The following is a 20,548-nucleotide window of genomic DNA, read 5'->3' as shown; positions in this document are numbered from 1 at the left end:
TCTCAGCTACCTTTGTTAAGAGAGAATTAACTTCTCATAAGGTTCTTTTTTCATTTTTCTTTCTGAAACCATCACCATTTTTTCATTCTCTAAAATTTGATATACTCTATGAAAATATGGGAATATGTACATCAACAATTAAGTGTTTCACAGGTATATTCACTTAATTTTTCTCAACTATTATTAAGCACCAAAGTTGAATATGGATGTAATGTCTGTTTCTTATTCATCTCAGAGACATTCCATCAGGACACTGAAAATATTATCTCTGTATCCTGAGTCTTATTTGGCGAAATGATGAGCAGAGTCTAATATTTATTTTCTACAATAGTTTTCTTGAAAGAATTCTCTTTCAAAGATATATTTCTATTGTATTTTGCTCATCTAAATGAAATACTTTTAATTCTTAAATAAAAAATAAAATAGCTCTATGCCCAAAGGTGTAGAATCTTCTCCTTTTCCCCCTCCTCTAGCCTCTCTTCCTATTCCCCCTATTCTCTCTTCTCACTCTTCCCCAAACCTTTATTCCCTCCCACTTTTCTCTTCCTCTATCTTCTACTTCCCTCTTCCCCACTTCTTCTTCTTTTTTTTTTTTTTGATTTTTGGGCCACACCCGTTTGACGCTCAGGGTTTACTCCTGGCTATGCGCTCAGAAATCGCCCCTGGCTTGGGGGGACCATATGGGATGCAGGGGGATCGAACCGCGGTCTGTCCTATGCTAGCGCTTGCAAGGCAGACACCTTACCTCTAGCGCCACCTTCCCGGCCCCTCTTCCCCATTCTTAGGTCCCACTGCTTTCTTCCCTCCATTTTTTTCTCGTCCTCTATACTCACCTCCCTGTCCCTTTCCCTTTCCCCCTTCCCTCTCCTCTTCCTCTCCTCTCTTCTCTCTACCTGTTACCCTCCTCTCCTGTTTCCTCTACTCTTTTCTGCTCTTCCCTTATTTCCTATCCCCTCCCTCCTATTTCCTATCTTCCCCCTATCTCCTCTATGAATTTTCTTCTATCCACTCACCTTTCTTCTACCCTCCTCTCATCTTTTCTCTACCAACACTGTATCAAAAATGATGTCTTGTCCCTATTGCATGTTAAGAATTCTAGGTTAAAAAAAACCTCAATAAGCACATGCCTCAATTTTCAATCTATCAGCAACTACTGAAAAATATCAAGTTAATTTTTCCCTTATTGGTGACTATAAAAGAAGTAGCATCTCTAGTTTATTTCTTATTGATTAGGATGTACATGAGACTCTCTAATATTTCTTACAAAAGTCTCAGGATTGCATCAGTCTGTCCATATAATCAAAAAGTTCTAATAAATGACTTATGTTTAGTTAGGTCACTACCCTGTATGACCTTTAAAACTTTATTTGGGTCTTGACTCTGATATAATTATCTTCTGTTTGTGAACCTGGATAATAATTTTTATTTTTTAGTTTTTGGGCCACACATGGTGACACTCAGCGTTTACTCCTGGCTATGTGCTCAGAAATTGCTCCTGGCTTGGGGGACCATATTGGGCACTGGAGGATCAAACTGTGGTCCGTCCTAGGTTAATGTGTGCAAGGCAAATACCCTAGCACTTGTGCCACTTCTCCAGCTTCAATAATTCTTATTCTTAATTAATTATTTTTAGGGACCAGAGGGGTGGTGCAAGTGGTAGGGTGTCTGTCTTGCATATGTCTGATCCAGGACGAATAAGCTTCACTTCTTTACTTTCAATTATTTTTAAATTATTTATAGAAAAATATTAAAATATAACTCATGCACAGTTTGGTGTGACACATCAATATAAAATGGGATGTAGCCATATATGCTGAATGAAAATGTGGCATTCATATTCAAAATACATTAAAATATAAAAATGTTACTTTGGAATATTTTGCAGCCATCAGGAGAGATGAAGTTATGAAATTTTCCTATACATGAATGTACATAGAATCTATTATGCTGAGTGAAATAAGCCAGAGGAAGATAGACACAGAATAGTCTCACTTGTCTATGGGTTTAAAGAAAAATAAAAGACATTTTGCAATAATTCTCAGAGACAAAAGAGAGGAGGGCTGGAAAGTCCAGCTCATGACATGAAGCTCACCACAAAGAGTGATGAGTGCAGTTAGAGAAATAACTACATTGAGAACTATCATAACAATGTGAATGAATAAGGTAAGTAGAAAGCTTGCCTAGACTACAGGCAGGGGTGGAGTGGGGAGGAGGGAGATTTGGGACATTGGTGATTGGAATGTTGCACTGGTGAAGGGGGTGTTCTTTACATGACTGAAACCCAAATACAATCATATTTGGAAGTAAGGTGTTTAAATAAAGATATTAATAAAAAAGAAAATTGTTACTTTGGGAGAAAAAGTGGATAGTTTGGGGGCTAAGTGAAATACTTAATAAAGTAAAAGAGAAATGTGAGGTAATTGTAGTGGTATGTGATATAAATTATTGAAGTAAAATAAACTAAAAAAAATCAACTTCTAAACCTAAAACAATGGAGAAAAAGAAATGGGAATTGAGAGGAGTTTGTGGTATTTTAGCTGTAAAGCTGGTGGTGGGTGTGTTTCTGTTTATACACATAAACAGGCAAGTCACATAGTGATTTGACATAGGATTCAGTTGATTGGATATCAGCTGTTCATCTCTGAACTTTGGATCTCATCTTTGGAACTGGCATAGCTTTCTGCACCAGCACCAGGAATCAGTCTTCTAAAAGAGAAGGCCCTAATGCTTCCCTGCCACTGAATTGCTCCAAAGTGGGTTCATAGGACATTCTGATAATTTGGAAACATTAATAACTTGCTTCCAGGACAGGGTTCCTTGCATTGCCACCTCATGGTGAGAGGAAACCAGAAGACGCTCCATGACACCCTGACTTCAACATAGGATCGTTGGCTTTGGATTTGGTGTTTAAGTCTAATCATTTTTTTTTTATTTCTACTTAATGTTCATACGACTGTTTGGTCTTGGTACCCTCCATTATTTCCCCTCCATTTGTGAGGCGGAACAAGATGGTTCAAGTTATGTGGTTCTGTTTGAAGGAAAAATATAAAAATAAAATGCGGCAAAAATCAAACAAGCAAAACATGGAAGGAGTCCTTCTAGAGGCTATAACTATCAATTTGAGGAGAGAAAGGGGAAAAATAAGAAAAACATAACAACAGTACAAAAAAATAAAAAAAAATCAAACAAAAAACTCAAAAAGCACCACAGAAATGTAAATAGCCACACAATAATCATGGTCCTGAAATAAAAACAAAACAAAGCACAAGAAAACAAACAATAACATTAACAAAACCAAAAAAAATTAAGTTGTGCTTTTCTTTTTTTTTTCTTCATAGACACAGTAAATATTGCAGAGATCAGAAAGGGAATTCCCTTGGCCTAAGAGATACAGGGTTTCTCTGCCTTTGAAATATACTGTCATGGGAATAACTACAGGCTCCATGCATGTTCTTTTACTCTCCCTTAGGTCCTTTTGCGGTGTCTGGCGACTTTCCATTCTATAGTGGATGATAAAATCATGCCTCTGTACCTAGAGATCTTGGTATTTGCTCAGGTCAAAGGATGGAAGCTAGGAAGGAGTCTTTCTCTATGGTTCTATAAGTTGTGTTCCATCACTGTTGTTTTAATCAGTCTTCTGTAATTGGTGGTCTTGATTTTTGCCCCAATTCTAGGATGAAAACTAGGATTGAGTCTTTCATTATGTTTCCAAAAGATTGCTCAGTTGCAGTTGTCTCAATCAGACCTCTGGAATTAGAGATCTTGGTTGTTATACAGATTATGTGCCAAGGCCTAGACTAGGGTCTTTTTTATTGGTCCCAGGATAAGTTTTGCCCAGTCATGGTGGTCACAGTCAGTCTTCTGTAGAGAGCAAATTTGGCTTTTGTACAAATCAAAGGATGACATCTTCTGATTTCATCTTATCATTAGGCAGTGAGTGAGGTAAGGCAACCTGCTCTTAGACCAAGTTGTTGCCATTTCCTCATGTCAGGATTTTAGGAGTCGTATACATGGTTACATAAAGGTTTGATTCTTTGCATACATATTGCTCCCGGAAGCCCTAAAAGCCAAGGATGAGCATCTTTGGGTATGGCCCAATCATCTCCCCTATTCTGAATATTAGTTTTTAGTCACTCTAAGAATTTCAAAACGATATTATACTAGGGAGTTTTCCTAAAAGTTATGTAGTCCCAATTTCTTGTTTTCTCAATATATAGAATAATAATATATGAGGTGGTAAAGTGGAAAAAATTAGTGCCCAGGGTTTGAGGGATAACTTCTATAAAGCTAAGAGTGCTTGTTTCCCATGATGAAAAAGGATACTTGCACCAAATAGAATTGGCAAAAGAGGATTCAACAGGACTCTTCTGAGTTGCTAAATGACCCATGCCTGAAAAACTGTAGAGTCTAAAAGTGGAATGTATGAGACGCTGCTTCCTGGTGAATGCATATGTTTAAAATGTCAAACAGAGGTTTGAGATATGAAGATGTGATTAAGAGGCCTGAAACGTTTTAATCTTTTTGTTTGTTTGTTTGTTTGGTTTATAGATCAAACTTGCCAGAACTCAGAGCTTACTCTTGGCTCTGTACTCAAGAATAATTCCTGGTGATGCTCAGGGGACATATGGGATGCCAAGTATAAAACCCTGGAAAGACACATGTAAAGTAAATGTCCACTCCACTGGACTATCCCTCTGGACTCTTATGAGCTACTTAAGTCAAATTTGCATGAGAAGAGTCTATGATTATCTATATGAAGAGATAACTACACATTTCAAGGAAAGTTACATGGATAATTTCCAGTGATTAAAATTGGATTCATATAATTCTTAAAAGAATTCAAAAAAGGGATTGGAATGATAGTACAGAGGGTAGGGTGCTTTTCTTATATGCAGACAACCTGAGTTTGATAACTAGTATCTTATATGGTCCTCTGAGCACTGCTAGGGTTAATTCCTGAGTCCAGAGCCAGGAGTAACCCTTTAACATTTTTGAGTGTGACCCAAACATAAAAACATAAAAAAACTAACATGCAAAAAAAAAAAAGAGAGTAATATTTACAAAACTGCTACAAGTAAGGTAATATTTATACTATTTCTAGTTATGAAATTATTTCCTACCCTTTGTTTCTTCCCATTCCTTTATGAAACTGGTAGCAGAAAGTACACCTACTAAGGGGTGATAGGTAAATAATAAACCACTCTCCCTTTTATTTTAGGAGAAACTATAAAAGCAGGACTGATCAATGGAGCAGAAAAAGCAGCTTTTATTTTATTGAAGATTGTATTTTAATTTTTTTCACTGACTGATTTTTTTCTTGTTAAGATCTTTTGTGCTGCACTGCTCTTTCCCCCATTGGCACCTGGATCCTGTGCAGTGCCATGTGTCACACTTCATATTTCCATCTGGAGCAGCTGCACCAGATTTCTGAATACTTTGCCAACTGATTGTTCCCATGGGATCAAGAAATTGCTCCTTATGCTCTCATTGTTCACTCTATCTTGAAAAACCTCTCCTAATTTCAGTAGCCTCAATGAATCCTGGTATCGCACAGAAGAAACACTAGGTGTTTCCCACAATTTAAACACTCTACGAATTGATAAGAAACTACAATGTCTTAATTCTATGCCATAATTACACTAAAAATCCCTTGTAACTAAAAAAGAGAAACTAGGTAAAATTGTATCTATTGTGTTAAAATGGTATAGCATAGTAATAAAAATAGAACAACAGAAACTTCTAGTGTAAAATAATGAATCAGATTAATACTCAGAATTAATAATCTATTTAGCAACAAGCTCTAACCAACTGAGCTAATATATATAATTGGAACTCTAAAGCTCTACTATAAGCACTCACAAAACCTTTAAGATTAACAAGGAATACAAAGAAATTCAGTAGCTCTGACATAGATAGCAGTCTAGATGAGTATTTGAGATAAAAAAACAAAACAGCATGCTATTGGAATAAGGACAGGCCCTCAGATCAGTGGAATAAGTTTGAATACTCAGAGAATGTTCCCCAGACATACAATCACCTAATTTTTGATAAAGGAGCAAAAAATCCTAAATGGAACAAAGAAAGCCTCTTCAACAAGTGGTGTTGGCACAACTGGATAGCCACTTGCAAAAAATTGAACTTAGACCCCCAGCTAACATCATGTACGAAGGTAAAATCCAAATGGATTAAAGACCTCGATATCAGACCCCAAACCATAAGATATATAGAACAACACGTAGGTAAAACACTCCAGGACATTGAGGCTAAAGGCATCTTCAAGGAAGAAACTGCACTCTCCAAGCAAGTGAAAGCAGAAATTAACAGATGGGAATATATTAAGCTGAGAAGCTTCTGCACCTCAAAGGAAATAGTGCCCAAGATACAAGAGCCACCCACTGAGTAGGAGAAACTATTCACCCAATACCCATCAGATAAGGGGCTAATCTCCAAAATATACAAGGCACTGACAGAACTTTACAAAAAAAAAAACAAAAAAAAAAAAAAACATCTAATCCCATCAAAAAATGGGGAGAAGAAATGAACAGACACTTTGACAAAGAAGAAATACACATGGCCAAAAGACACATGAAGAAATGCTCCACATCACTAATCATCAGGGAGATGCAAATCAAAACAACGATGAGATACCACCTCACACCACAGAGAATGGCACACATCACAAAGAATGAGAATAAACAGTGTTGGCGGGGATGTGCGGAGAAAGGAACTCTTATCCACTGCTGGTGGGAATGCCGTCTAGTTCAACCTTTATGGAAAGCGATATGGAGATTCCTCCAAAAACTGGAAATCGAGCTCCCATACGATCCAGCTATACCACTCCTAGGAATATACCCTAGGAACACAAAAATACAATACAAAAACCCCTTCCTTACACCTATATTCATTGCAGCACTATTTACCATAGCAAGACTCTGGAAACAACCAAGATGCCCTTCAACAGACGAATGGCTAAAGAAACTGTGGCACATATACACAATGGAATATTATGCAGCTGTCAGGAGAGATGAAGTCATGAAATTTTCCTATACATGGATGTATACGGAATCTATTATGCTGAGTGAAATAAGTCAGAGAGAGAGAGAGAAAAATGCAGAATGGTCTCACTCATCTATGGGTTTTAAGAAAAATGAAAGACATTCTTGCAATAATAATTTTCAGACACAAAAGAGAAAAGAGCTGGAAGTTCCAGCTCACCTCAGGAAGCTCACCACAAAGAGTGATGAGTTTAGTTAGATAAATAACTACATTTTGAACTGTCCTAATAATGAGAATGTATGAGGGAAATTGAGAGCCTGTTTAGAGTACAGGCAGGGGTTAGGTGGGGAGGAGGGAGACTTGGGACATTGGTGGTGGGAATGTTGCACTGGTGATGGGTGGTGTTCTTTATATGACTGAAACCGAAACACAATCATGTATGTAATCAAGGTGTTTAAATAAAAAAAAAAAGGTTAAAAAAATTATCAAGTGTTGTTGTGGAGGACATCAATTCTACACTCTATAATATAGCAATGGAAATTAATCACTGGATGAAAAATTTCAATTCAATGAAGAACTTATTTGAGCCTGAAAAAATTCTTACAAATATGACTTGAAGAATTAAAGAATACGGGGCCGAGAGATAGTATGGAAGTTAGGGCGTTTGTCTTGCCTGCAGAAGGACGGTGGTTTGAATCCCAGCATCTCATATAGTCCCCTGAGCCTGCCAGGAGCGATTTCTGAGTGTAGAGCCATGAGTAACCCCTGAGCGCTGCCGGGTGTGACCCAAAACCCAACCCCCCCCAAAAAAAGGATTAAAGAATACAATACCATAGTAACAGAATTCTGAAGAATCCTGGAGAATTCTATCAGTAAACTTGAAGACAAAATACAAGCCAGCTACAATAATAAAGTGGCAAAAGAAAAAAATCTTAAAAGGGAGATAATGTAAGACACTTCATGGATATTAACAAGAAGAATAATCTTCAAATTATATAGGAATAGCAGAAGGAAAAATAGAAAAATGGAAAGAATGACTGGTTGAAAAATAATAGGTTAGAACTTCCTCAGTCTCTAAAGAGAGCCTTCTGCACAGGTTCAAGAGGTCCAATGTATGAAAACAAAATAAATTCAATAAAGCAATAAAATTCAAAATAGCAAATATTAAATAGAAAGGGTTAAAGTATCAAGATATAAGAGAGGACAGAAATACAAGAAAATGACATAAAAAGCACACCATATCTCTCATATAAAGCCACATAAAAATATTGGAAAGACATAGTACAAGCATAGAATAAACTCAGGTGTTCATAAGGCAATTACTGAATGAAAAAAGTGTAGCATAAGTACAAAATGAAATACACTACAATTTTAATGATGTATAAAATAATACAACAATGTGAATAGAACTGGAGGATATCATGCCAAGTGAGGAAAGTCGAAAGAAAAAGAAGAAATACTGGATGTTCTCACTGTTATGTGAAATGTAGAATAACACGATTAGGAAATGCAAAGTATTAAAGGAATATAGCTATATTACCCTAAACATAGTTTATATAAACAAGGACAGAGAATAACAGAAATAAAGGGAATGTAAGAAGTTACTCATGGGAGGTAGCAAATGTCATTTCTACATCGATTGATCATGTGGATTTTGTCATTTTTATTGTTGATGTGGTGTATGATATTGATGAATTTGGATATGTAGAATCATCCTTGCATCACTGGGATGAAACCCAGTTTGGTCATGGTGTATAATCTTTTTGATATATTGTTGAATTCGGTTTGCTAAGATTTTGTTGATGATTTTTACATCCATATTCATTAGTAAGATTGGTCTGTAATTTTCTTTCTTGGTGTTGTCTTTGCCACTTTGGGAATGAGTGGAATATTAGATTCATAAAATAAGTTAGGGAGGATTCCTGTTTATTTAATGTTTTGAAAGAGCCTGAGGATCAAAGGTAGAAATTCTTCTCTGAATGTTTGATAGAATTCACCTTTAAAATGATCTGGTCCTGTACTTTTTTTCTTGGTGAGTTTCTTAATTACTGTTTCAAATTTCTTAGATGTGATTGTCCTGTTTTTTCAGAAACCTATTAATATTTTTCTAGATTCTCTAACTCAACTAAGTACAGTTGTTCATAGCAAGTCCTCATGATTTCTTAAATTTCTTGAGGTTCTGTTGTAATGTTTCCCATTTTTGATCCGATTTATTTGGGTGTTTTCCCTTTATCTTCTTTGTGATTTTTGCCAGTGGTTTATTTATCTTATTTATTCTTTCAAAGAACCATCTCCTGGTCTCATTGATTTTTGGTATTGTTTTCTTTGTTTCTATGTTGTTTATTTCTGCTCTGATTTTTATTATTTCTTGTCTTCTAACTGTGGATTTCTTTGCTGCTGTTTTCCAGCTCCTTAAAGTGTTCCTTAAAGCTGTTAATTTTATCACTTTTCTCTTTCATAACATAGGCCTGAATTGTATTAGTTTCTCCCTAATTGCTGCTTTTTCTGTGGCTGACAGATTTTGAACATTTGTTTCTTCATTGTCATTCATCTCAAGGAATATTTTTATTTCCTTTGATTTCCTCTTTAATCTAGCTGCTGTTGAGCAGCATGTTCTCTAATTTCCAAGTATTGGATTTTCTCCTAATCTTCTTTTTACAGTCAATCTTGATCTCTGTTGTATTGTGATCTGATAGGATGCTTCTTAAAATACTTATATTTGTCAACTCAAAATGGATTAAAGACCTTGAAATCAGACCAAAATCTATAAAGTTCATAAAGAAAAAAAATAGAACACTTCAAGACTTGTAACTCAAAAAAGTCTTTGATGATGGGATGCCAATGGCAAGACTTATAGCATCAAATTTAAATAAATGGGACTACATCAAACTAAAAAGTTTTTGTATGCAGAAAGCCTGTCTGGATTACAGGCAAGGTTGGGGTGGGGAGGAGGGAAATTTGGTACATTGGTAACGAGAATGTTGCACTGGTGAAGGGGGGGGGGTTCTTTACATGACTGAAACCCAATTACAATCATATTTGTATCAAAGGTGTTTAAATAAAGATATTAATAAAAAGTTTTTGCATGAAGAAGAAACACTGATTAAAACTAGAAGACAACTAACAAAATGGAAAAAAATTTTGCACTCAACACATCAGATAAAGGGTTGATAAGTCGGATATGCAATGCACTCAGAAAGTTTAGCTCCACAAAATGTAATAAAGCCGTAGAAAATGGGGAGAAGAAATGAATAGACACTTCCCTGAGAAATATTAACAGATGACCAATAGACACATGAAATTATGTTCACCATCACTCATTATTAGGGAGATCCAAATCAAGAAAACAATGAGGAAACACCTTACACCAGTGAGGATGGCACACATCAAAAATAATGAGGAACAATCTTTGTTGGTGGGTATGTGATAAGAAAAGAACTCTCATCCACTGCTTGTGGAATGGTGCCTGATCCTACCCCTCTGGAAAACAGTATGGAGGGTGCTCAATAACTCAGAATTGAGCTGCCAGATGACCTATAAATCACATGCATGGCTATCTATCTTCAAGACAGAAGGTCATTTATCCCAAAGTATTTATGTACTCCAGTATTTATCACAGCACTTATTACAATAGCCAAAATTTGGAATCAATCTCGATTTCCAACAACAGATGAGTAGATCATAAGATGTGGTACTTATATACAATTGAATATTACATAGCAGTTAGAAGAGATACAATCATGTATTTTGCAGCAACATGGATGGAACTAGCAAATATATGTTAAATGAAGTAAGCCAGAAAAAAAGGATAAATACAGAATGATAGCTCTTATATGAGGTATTTATAATATATACCATATATACATAAGCACAAGGGTCTAAATGGCAGAAACTCGGAGCACTATAGGTGTCAGGGTTATGTGAAGAGAAGTGAACAAATCAAGCAGAAGAGGGGAAACACAAAACCTCGACTATCTTTTATTCCATAAAGAAATAGCAACAAGAGAAAAAGTGGTTTAGAGGAAAAAAACAGTGGTTTAGACTGAACAGGTGTTCATTCAACCTCTCATTACAAAGGCCTATAATAATTTTCTAATGTATTGATCCACAGAATCAGGTGCAGAATATGATAGGAAACCAGGGACACCACTGCAGTGATTACTAAAAATATGTTTTAATTTCTTAATTTTATTAGATATCTAACTCTTCAGCTTCCTTGTTCACAGTGGTTCCTGGAAAAATAAGTTGGGGACCCTAATTTTGCAACTCCGTGCTCAAGCATAGTAGATACCAGATACAGTGCGCATTATGAGAATGTATTGATAAAATCCTCCCATTTTCCTATTTCCTTTTGCTCATGTCTTCTATTTGAACCCAAAGCATATGACCATTGAGACCATGGAAACACAACTGTGCACCACAGAATTATGTTACAGATTCCATTCATCGAATATGGTTTTGCAAATTACTATTATTCCATTTCTATTTTTTCTTTTTCTCTCCTTTTCCTACTTCTTCCTCATTTCTTCTTCTCTTCCTCCTCTTCCTTCATTTCCAACTCCTCCTCCTCCTCCTCCTCCTCCTCCTCCTTCTTCTAATTCAACCTATGTTACAGAAGTCCATGCTGTCAGTTTCTTTTTAGGAAAGGAACCTCAATACACAAGACATGGCAGATGATACTACATAGGGAAGACCCCTCTTATAGTCTTCACTATCACTTTGCCTTCATTTAACAGACATGAAAATATTGCTTATTCTAAAATGCTTTAGCCTCTTTATAACACTGAAATCTTAATTTAGCAAATTTCATCCCTGTCATTGATTTAGTGCCTAGAAATGAGAAAATCTCTCAACCATGAGGCACCAGCCCATTTTTTTCCTTTTTTCTTTTTTCTCTTTCTTTCACTTATTTTTTCTTAAAATTTTTTACCTCTTATCTTTTTCTTTTCTTGCTATCCTAATCTATATTTTAGCTATTTATTTATCTTTTCTTAACTCATTTATTTCTAAAGCACTCAGACTCATCCTATGAGGGTCTTGCCTTTAATAACAACTTATGAAGAGATCTCTAATTCTTTCTACATGTGGGAATGAGTTTGTATACAATGGACTCCTCTTTGTCAGCCAAACTATATTGCAAACAATCTATGCCTATAGTGTATATAGCCCCTCTTATATATATTATTCCTCCAGCTCTTCAGAACTCCTATCCTCTAACCCCACCAATACTTATTCAAACCCCTCCCTATTTAACCCTTTTTATCCTTAGCTCTTAACAAAGTAGGTACCGAGTCTGAACTCCTGCCCCAAGAAGCCACCACCCAGCTCCCAAAGTGAAAGGACATCCTCCTTGTCCCAAATCTGGTGACCGGCAAAAAGGTACAACCACTACTCATGCTGACTCATTTTATTTGGCCCTTCTTCTCACCCCTGACTAAATGTCAACTGATGCATGCTACTGGATGCAGCTATAGAAGGACCCCACTTCAAGGACACTACCTGATCCCTTACTACTGCAAACCAATTATCAAATTTAACTAGACTACAGTATGGGATAAAAATGGACCTCCCCACTGCAAGAATATCTCAAAAGATTTAATGGGGATATCTATATTTTCCTTGTATGTTTAATACCTTAATTGTTATACCCCTTAGTGTGTTTATTTTAAAGGAATAGGTATCATCCTCCATCCTCTTTTAATTATTTTTTTACTTTTTATCAATTTTCATTTATATGTATTAGTTAATTTCACTTGCTTTGGTTTAATTAGTTAATTTCACTTGTTTTGGTTTATACTGTTTGGTATAAAATTCTAGAAGAAGAAAGACCTGCTTGGGATAAAAATTCAGGTCAAAAATAGGACAAAGAGACTGTATAGCAGGGGTCTCAAATTCAATTTACTAGGGGGTCGCAGGAGGCAAAGTCCAGGTGAGGCAGGGCCGCATAAGGGATTTCGCTTACCGAATATTCACAATAAAAAATCGCATTAGTAAGAAAAAAATCGCAAAAAATCACATTAAAATTTGCATACCCCAAACGGAACTGCTCAGGGTATGCGAATGTCTAATGTAATTTTTTCTTACTAATGCGATTTTTATTGCGATTATTCGGTAAGCGAATAATCGCGAATACTGCGATATTTGAAGGCCGGCCGCGGGCCACAAAATGTTGTATGGAGGGCCGCAAACGGCCACAGGCTGCGAGTTTGAGACCCCTGCTGTATAGCATTTCTTACCCCCGCCCTTAATGCTCCAACAATGTAATATGCACTGTTCCCTTTTGCATAGGCACACTAAAAAAATGGGGAAAATCTATGTATAGAAACAGACTTTTATCTACAAGGGATAAGAGCCTTTACATTTTATAATACAGGCTCACTTTTCACCCTGAACTTGTGCTATGAGGACCCGACTCATTATGGTCAAATAGGGACTGTCCAAAAACGAACCCCAGATCCCAAATGAAGATTTGACACAGCTCCCTGCAACAGTACCAGGAACCAAACTCCTTCTAGAGAATCCTTAATGCTGCTCTGGCACAAACTTGTGACAGGGCTAACACACATGCTGACAATGAGAAAACAGCAAAAACTTGATCCAAGAGCAGGTCGTCCTATTTCATCACTTAATTGTAAGATGAAATCAGAAGACATGCCATCCTTTGACTTGACAAAAACCAAGATCACAATTACAGAATACAAACTTTGACAGTCGACTGGACAGAACTTCTCCTGGGACCAATAAGAAAGTTGCCAACCTAGGCTTTGGCCTAGGATTTGTACAAAAACAAGACTACTAATCCCAGAGTTCTGACTTTGATAACCTTGACTTAGCAGGACTTCTGAAGCCATAAGGAAAGGCTCTCTCCTAGGTTTTGACCTAGGTTCAGTGCAAAAATCAAGATCACTAATTACAGAGGACTGATTACAACAAACGTGATGGAACAGATCTAAAACCATACAAAACATTCTATCCTAGATTTTGCCCTATGGCCTATTGAAATACCAAGATCTTTAGTGACAGGGGACTGATTTTGTTATCCACAACTGAGTAGAATTCTCCTTATCACTATGCCAATTACTTAACTTATCTCAGTTTTAGTTATATAAAATTTATTAAAATGTTTGTGACTTAATAGGTGAGGGTGGGGGATATGAAATGAGTGTTTTTTCTCCTGTTGTGGAAAAATTTCCCTTTACATTCATGAGAAATTTTCTATCATATGCTTGACTGAGTATCAGTGAGGATTTTAGTGATGGATTATCTGGAATTTATCTGGAACTTAAGATTGTTCTAATTTATTGAATCTTCTAGAATATGAGATATCTGAATCATGTTGTCATCACAGCAACAGCCTTTGATGATTGAATGTCATTACATTCGTTACAAAGTTGTATGCTCAATTCATAAGACAATTCAGTAAATAACCAAAAAGGAGGGTATAAAAAACAAAAGCATAAAACATAGTAGAAGACAAACACATATAATTCTGCAGACACAAATAATCATTGCTATAAATATCTGTTTAATAGTAGCTGGTCTTTTTTAATGTGCTAAGTGTTAAAAATAGGAGCTTTTTCACTTACAAATCTATGAGATACATTAAAAACATGGTGTCCAAAAGAGCAGTACTGTTTAAACAATGCCTCATTTGGGGGACCATAAGCAAGCATTACCAGTACTAAAAAGTGGGGTCCACATGTCTATGACAAGTATTATTTTAATCTCTTATTTATTGTAGTAGGACACTCCTCTGTTTGTCACAATCCAAAAGATTCCATGATTATTATTAGACATAACAACTTAAAAGCACCTTCAATTACACATTCATGGCACCTATAAAAGGTAATTAAGAAATCCTATTTGCACAATTTCTAGATAAACTGACAATAAAGTTTGATGGCCTCTAACATTTGCACACAGGACAACTTTAGTTTCTTTTATGTGTTTTTAATAAATTTATTTATATAAAATGCATCAAATAATTTACATAACGATCATAAGACATTTTTCAGATGACCAAAAGCAATATAGAAAATAGAAAGAAAAGCTATAATATTAAAGAGAAAGGAAAGAAGAAAAAGTTCAGTAGCAAGTATATTTGTGAAAATCATTGTATCACCAATGAACTCATTAAAGCAATAGCAGAAGATTTAGTAAGCTTTTCTTTTTTTTTTTCAAAGATAGAATTAGGAAAAGCAGTATAAATGGTGTGAGTGGCAATTGTTGTTTGCAAAGGCCCAGCAAATTATGGGGGAAATAGAAAGGAAAATCCTTGGCCTAAATACAGAGTGATCATACTTGATTTAGTCTTATCTGAATTAGGAATAGTACCAACAGCAGAGAAACACATGAATCAGTAAGCTCTTTGTTGTTACTTTTAGTTGTTACTATTCAGATTTCTTGGCATACCTGGTTCTGAGTGTGTCTAAGCAGGTTGGAAGGTATTTATCAAATAGAATAGTTAGGTTGGCTCTCTCTGTCTGAATTTCCCTCTTGTCAATCCAGCTACTCACAGGAGAATTCCACCCCAGGTCTGCTGAGTTGATATATAGGATCCCTAGGAGCACAGAGAATTATTGCTTAGTACATTTTTATATATGTCATGATCATACCAGAAATATATTTTATTTGTTTATAAAAATGTTTTCATGATGCTAAATACAATAAATATAGCTGAAAACTAGGAAAAATGATTTTAATATTGAGATAAATTCTGATAATAGTTGACAGATAGCATTGTCAAGAAAGCTCCTAATATTAAGCCTGGGCTCATAAGAGAACTCTATGGTTCTTTTGCAATGCTTGTCACAGTTGTGTATAGAGCAGATTAAATATTAATCCCTCCAAATATATGACTATTTACTAACAACCAAATGTGATTTTGTTTGCAAAAAATACAAGTTTATATGTAATTGAGACATTGAGATAACATATATTTACAAATGTCTAAAAAATGAAGAAAAAGGCCTATACAGAGGAGGTCATGTGAAAGTGGAAATGAATGTTGTGGTGATAAACCCCTAGGCCAAGGGATATGTAAACTGACAGATACAAAGAACGGTTTCTCCTGAGGTCCTTCACAGAGAGTGCACCTGGTATGACACCTTGATTTTAAATATTTAATATGCAGGTCATATATCTAATCTATCTCTTTGCCTACTATCTATCTTGAGCATGAACACAGATATGCTTAGTATTTCACTTTTTCCCTGTCTTCACTCCTGCCTATGTTTAGGAAACCAAATGTGATGCTGGCGGTAAAGCTAAGTTGGGCCACATGCAAGAAAAATGCCTTATGTTCTTTATTATTTATCTGGTCCACCTTACTTTCCTATAAAAATAAGAGTATACATTGGGCCGGAGAGATGGCATGGAGGTAAGGCATTTACCTTTCATGCAGAAGGTCATCGGTTCGAATCCCGGAGTCCCATATGGTCCCCCGTGCCTGCCAGGAGCAGTTTCTGAGCACAGAGCCAGGAAAAACCCCTGAGCACTGCCGGGTGTGACCCAAAACACACACACACACAAAAAAAAAATAAAAGTATACAGTTGTGTTATTTTATGAACCATAAGATTTGTGCTTATTGCTTATAGCAATATGTATGACAAGTATGTATGGCAGTATAACAAGAAATTCTTCAAATTCAGCATAATTTTTTGAAAAGGAATCTGCATAGAGCAAAGAAAATATGTTCTGCTTGTCCTCCAATTTCTGTGGATAAATAGTGCCAACAGAGATAGAGAAAAGATAGTTCACAAAGCCAAGATTCAGCGATGTTATTGCAATTATCAGTCATTTCTGTGACCATACAGGTTTGACCTGCTCTAAAGAAATCCTAATTTTTTTCAAAATATAAAGACATTACTTCAAAATAACATTTGAATACATAATGTAAAACATTAATTTAATATATATATAAATACTTTATTGCAGTTCTTAGTATAATAGTCAAGATATAGAAGCAAAACAAATGTCCATTACCAGATGAATAGTAAAGAATCTGTGGTATAGCCAGTATATCCACCAGAATATAGTGCAGCTTTTGGAAACAAAAGGACCATGGAGTTTGAGGCAGTTTGATTGAGGCTATTATGTTGAAAAAATAAGTCAGAGGCAGAAAAGCAAATAAAGAATGATCATTTTCATATGTGTTATATGGAGAAAGAAACAAAGTGTAAGACAATTACTGTCAACAATGAAAGAGGTAAGGGATGGGTGGGAAGGGCCATTAGATTGGTGTGGACATAAGGATGGGATATCATGGGTAACAAGGATCAATATTAATACTATATATTATGCCAGAAACTTGAACGCTGTTGTTGCTCTATCACTTAGAACATAACAAAATTATATTATAAAATAAAACATTTTAAAACATAATTAAAATTATATAACAAAATTTGTAAAAAATATCCTATTTAGAGGCATTTGTGTACAGAGGATAGCTGTGCATAGATTAGGGAGAATTTTTATTACTATTACATTCATGAGTTAAGAAAAATTGTACAATCCTGTTTAGAATACTCACTCACAGGAATGTGGATTAGAGATGAGGTTTGGGTCAGAATATGGATGAGTATATTGACTTTTTTGAACTCTTCTTTTAAGGTCAGGAACATCATATGGAAAACTAGAGACACCTATTCTCAGCTATGAATTTTTATTTTTTTATTTTTTACATTTTACCTGCTCTGGAGACAGTTGCTGGTGTTGCTGTGTGCAGGTGACTGATTTCAAAGAGAAGTCTCATTGTAGGATTCAGAGGGATCCTCTCATTGCTTGCCAGAGTCAATACCTGGAAACAATATGGGAGGACATTAGAGTGTGAAGGAATTCAAATGCATGATCCGTTGGTAGGTATTGTTCACAATTTCTATGAATGATTATTTTTAGGACTACTATATAAATTTTCTTAAATATTCTTTTTCTTATTTTACCCTAGCAATCTATTTTCCTGTGTTTGCACGTTTATGTATGACTAAATCATAAAAAAAACTTTTATTAAGAGTTTAAATTGATATCAATAATTGATATAATAATATCATTTAAAAATAATTTTGCCTCTTTCAAACAAGTTTCCTTGGGAGAATATATATTATTTTAATTATTCAATATATGTTGGGGCCTTTGTTAAACTTCTAATCTGGTTGTAATTTCTGAACAAGTTTAAGAGAAGCTTCAGCTTAAACTCCATTTTATTTGTTATTTAGTTGCTTATTATTGTTCTTAAAACATAAAATTCTTTATAGATAATGATTTGTCACCATTTAGTATTTGGGATCTTTCAAGCTCAGAATGTGTATGTTACCAAGTTTCCTTATAAAAAGAAACTTTAAGAGACTAAAAATTACTTAGAATTAATTTCATATATATTTATTTACTACATATTAATCTATGTTGAAAAGATTATGATGAAAATTATATTACTAAATATGGTTTGAATAATAGAAGTATTTCTGAAGTAAATAAAAGTTATTTATTGTAATATATCAATGCTCAGATATCTCTGAAAATACTGGTAATAAATTAAACTAGGATTTTAAAAGAGATATTTACATGATTATATTAACAAGAGTATTATTTACAATAATTGAGACAAAATATAACCTATGTATGAAGTCATATATAGTTTAATGTTTGTATCAATGACATATTTAGATATATTTTAAACTATAAAACTTAGGTTTTTAGTTAGGAATACCATTTCAATTTGTGTAATTCTACTTTTTAATTGTAAAACAATGGAATTTCATAATGGTGTCTTTCTCAGAATAAAATCATTGCTTTTAGCTGATGCATATTTAACAACTTGTTTTTCACAGACATAAAGAATCTTTGTAACCACGTGGATGACCTTGAAAAAATGATGATGACAGATACTACATATTTTACCCAAATAAGATATCTAGCAAAAACTGGACTCAAAAAGTGAATTGGTAGCTTCTAGGGTTTTGTAGATGTACTGGGAAATAACATTTGAAAGCTGTTGAAGACTCTGAGCTTCTAGTTATGAAAAATAGCTTTTTGAAATCTAATATACATATGATGATAATTGTACATTCATGTATACATGTATTGCATACTTGAAAGTCACAATTTCTCACATATTACACTATAAATGTATAGAATATTATATGTTCACTATATAACAATACATCTGAAAAATTAAAAATTAAAGAAAAAGCTCAGAAAGATAGTACAGTTGGTCAAGTGGGTCAAGTGCTTGCCTTGCACATGGCCAACCCCACTTTGATCCAGGCATCACATGTAGTCCTCTGAGTTCTCTAGGAGTATCTTTAAGTGTAGAGCCAGGAGTAAGTCCTAAGCAACACTTGGTGGGACCCTAAACAAAAACAAATCAAAACAAAAATTAAAGAGACTAGTAATATTTCTCTGCTCAGGATGAGCTTTTGTGTGGACTGAGATTTCTAGATATTCCTGCCTTGACTGGAGGTCTGATTTTGTATGTGATAAGGAATTTTTAGAAATTTCTACCCCTTTCTCCCTTGGTACCTTGTTGTCATCCATAACAGTGTTCAGAGACTCAATCCACATTGGATCTATATCACCATCTAGTAATATCCATTTAGGCCCATCATGAGTGATGTTCGCAAGCTCACGCATAATGGATGAAAACAGTCCTGGAAAAAACCATATACCTTAATTTATATTTCAGCATCACTTAATTTTATCTTCACACAGCTGTGTAGATTTCTATTTTACTTTATCAAAAATAGGACAATGCTTAAGGTTTTTCTTCAATATTTTTTCTAAGAACAGTGATAGTGAGGAATAAAAGATCCTACTGTGTTTGGTTGCATATCTTGAAGTAGACAAGCTCTATTCTCCAGCAACACACAGTCCCTCATGCATTGATGGGTGAAAACCTGGACACCACAAACTCCATTTCCCAGAAACTCTGGGGGTGATCTGGCAGGTGCTGAGCAGTACTTCAATCTCAGGTCCACCTAAACTTGGTTGGCCCAATTGGAGGTCTAATTTGCCAAGTATAGGCCTCTAAGCTTTATTTGGGAAAATTATCTCCATCTGTCCACCCAAGAAAGGACCATCAGTAGAAAAAAACCTTTGAATAAGCAAATGTAATATGATGGAATTACAGTAGAACTATTTATTTATTAATTTTATTCTGGCTATGTGTTCAAGTCCAAACCTCAGGACTTTTCATGAGTAAGTCATTATGAGTTAAGGGGGCCGGTGCGTTGAAGTTGGGAGGTTTTCTCGATTTCTAGGGATTTTGTTAGTGATGGGGTTGGGCCTCCCTGAATTAAAGTTTCAGGATTAGGTGATGACTGGAGCCTGACTGTAACAACCATGACTGGGCAGAACTTATCCTGGGACCAATAAAAAAGCCCTAGCCTAGGTTTTGGCCTACTATCTGTACAACAACCAAGATCCCTAATTCCAAAGGTCTGAAAGAGACAACTGCAACTGCAACTGAACGGGCCTTCTGGAAACATACCAGAAGACTCAATCCCAGGGTTCATCCCAGGATCAGCGCAATGACCAAGACCACCAACTACAAAAGAC

The 20,548-nt window shown here is 35.3% G+C and overlaps 1 protein-coding gene across 1 annotated transcript in view; it reads right to left on the bottom strand.

The window, feature by feature from the left end:
- DNAH9 (dynein axonemal heavy chain 9) overlaps nucleotides 1–20,548 on the bottom strand; it is a 704,007-nt gene that overhangs the window by 403,238 nt on the left and 280,221 nt on the right. The window contains exons 33-35 of the mRNA XM_049776731.1: nucleotides 19,514–19,641; nucleotides 17,687–17,795; nucleotides 15,409–15,556 (exon numbers count right to left, since the gene is read on the bottom strand). Of these exons, the coding sequence (XP_049632688.1) occupies nucleotides 15,409–15,556; nucleotides 17,687–17,795; nucleotides 19,514–19,641 (385 nt within the window). The remainder of the gene's footprint in view (nucleotides 1–15,408; nucleotides 15,557–17,686; nucleotides 17,796–19,513; nucleotides 19,642–20,548) is intronic.

Source organism: Suncus etruscus, chromosome 7 (genome assembly GCF_024139225.1).
Source record: "Suncus etruscus isolate mSunEtr1 chromosome 7, mSunEtr1.pri.cur, whole genome shotgun sequence".
Taxonomy (NCBI): domain Eukaryota; kingdom Metazoa; phylum Chordata; class Mammalia; order Eulipotyphla; family Soricidae; genus Suncus; species Suncus etruscus.
The sequence above is the reverse complement of the archived record's forward strand: the minus strand, read 5'-3'. Positions and strand labels throughout refer to the sequence as shown.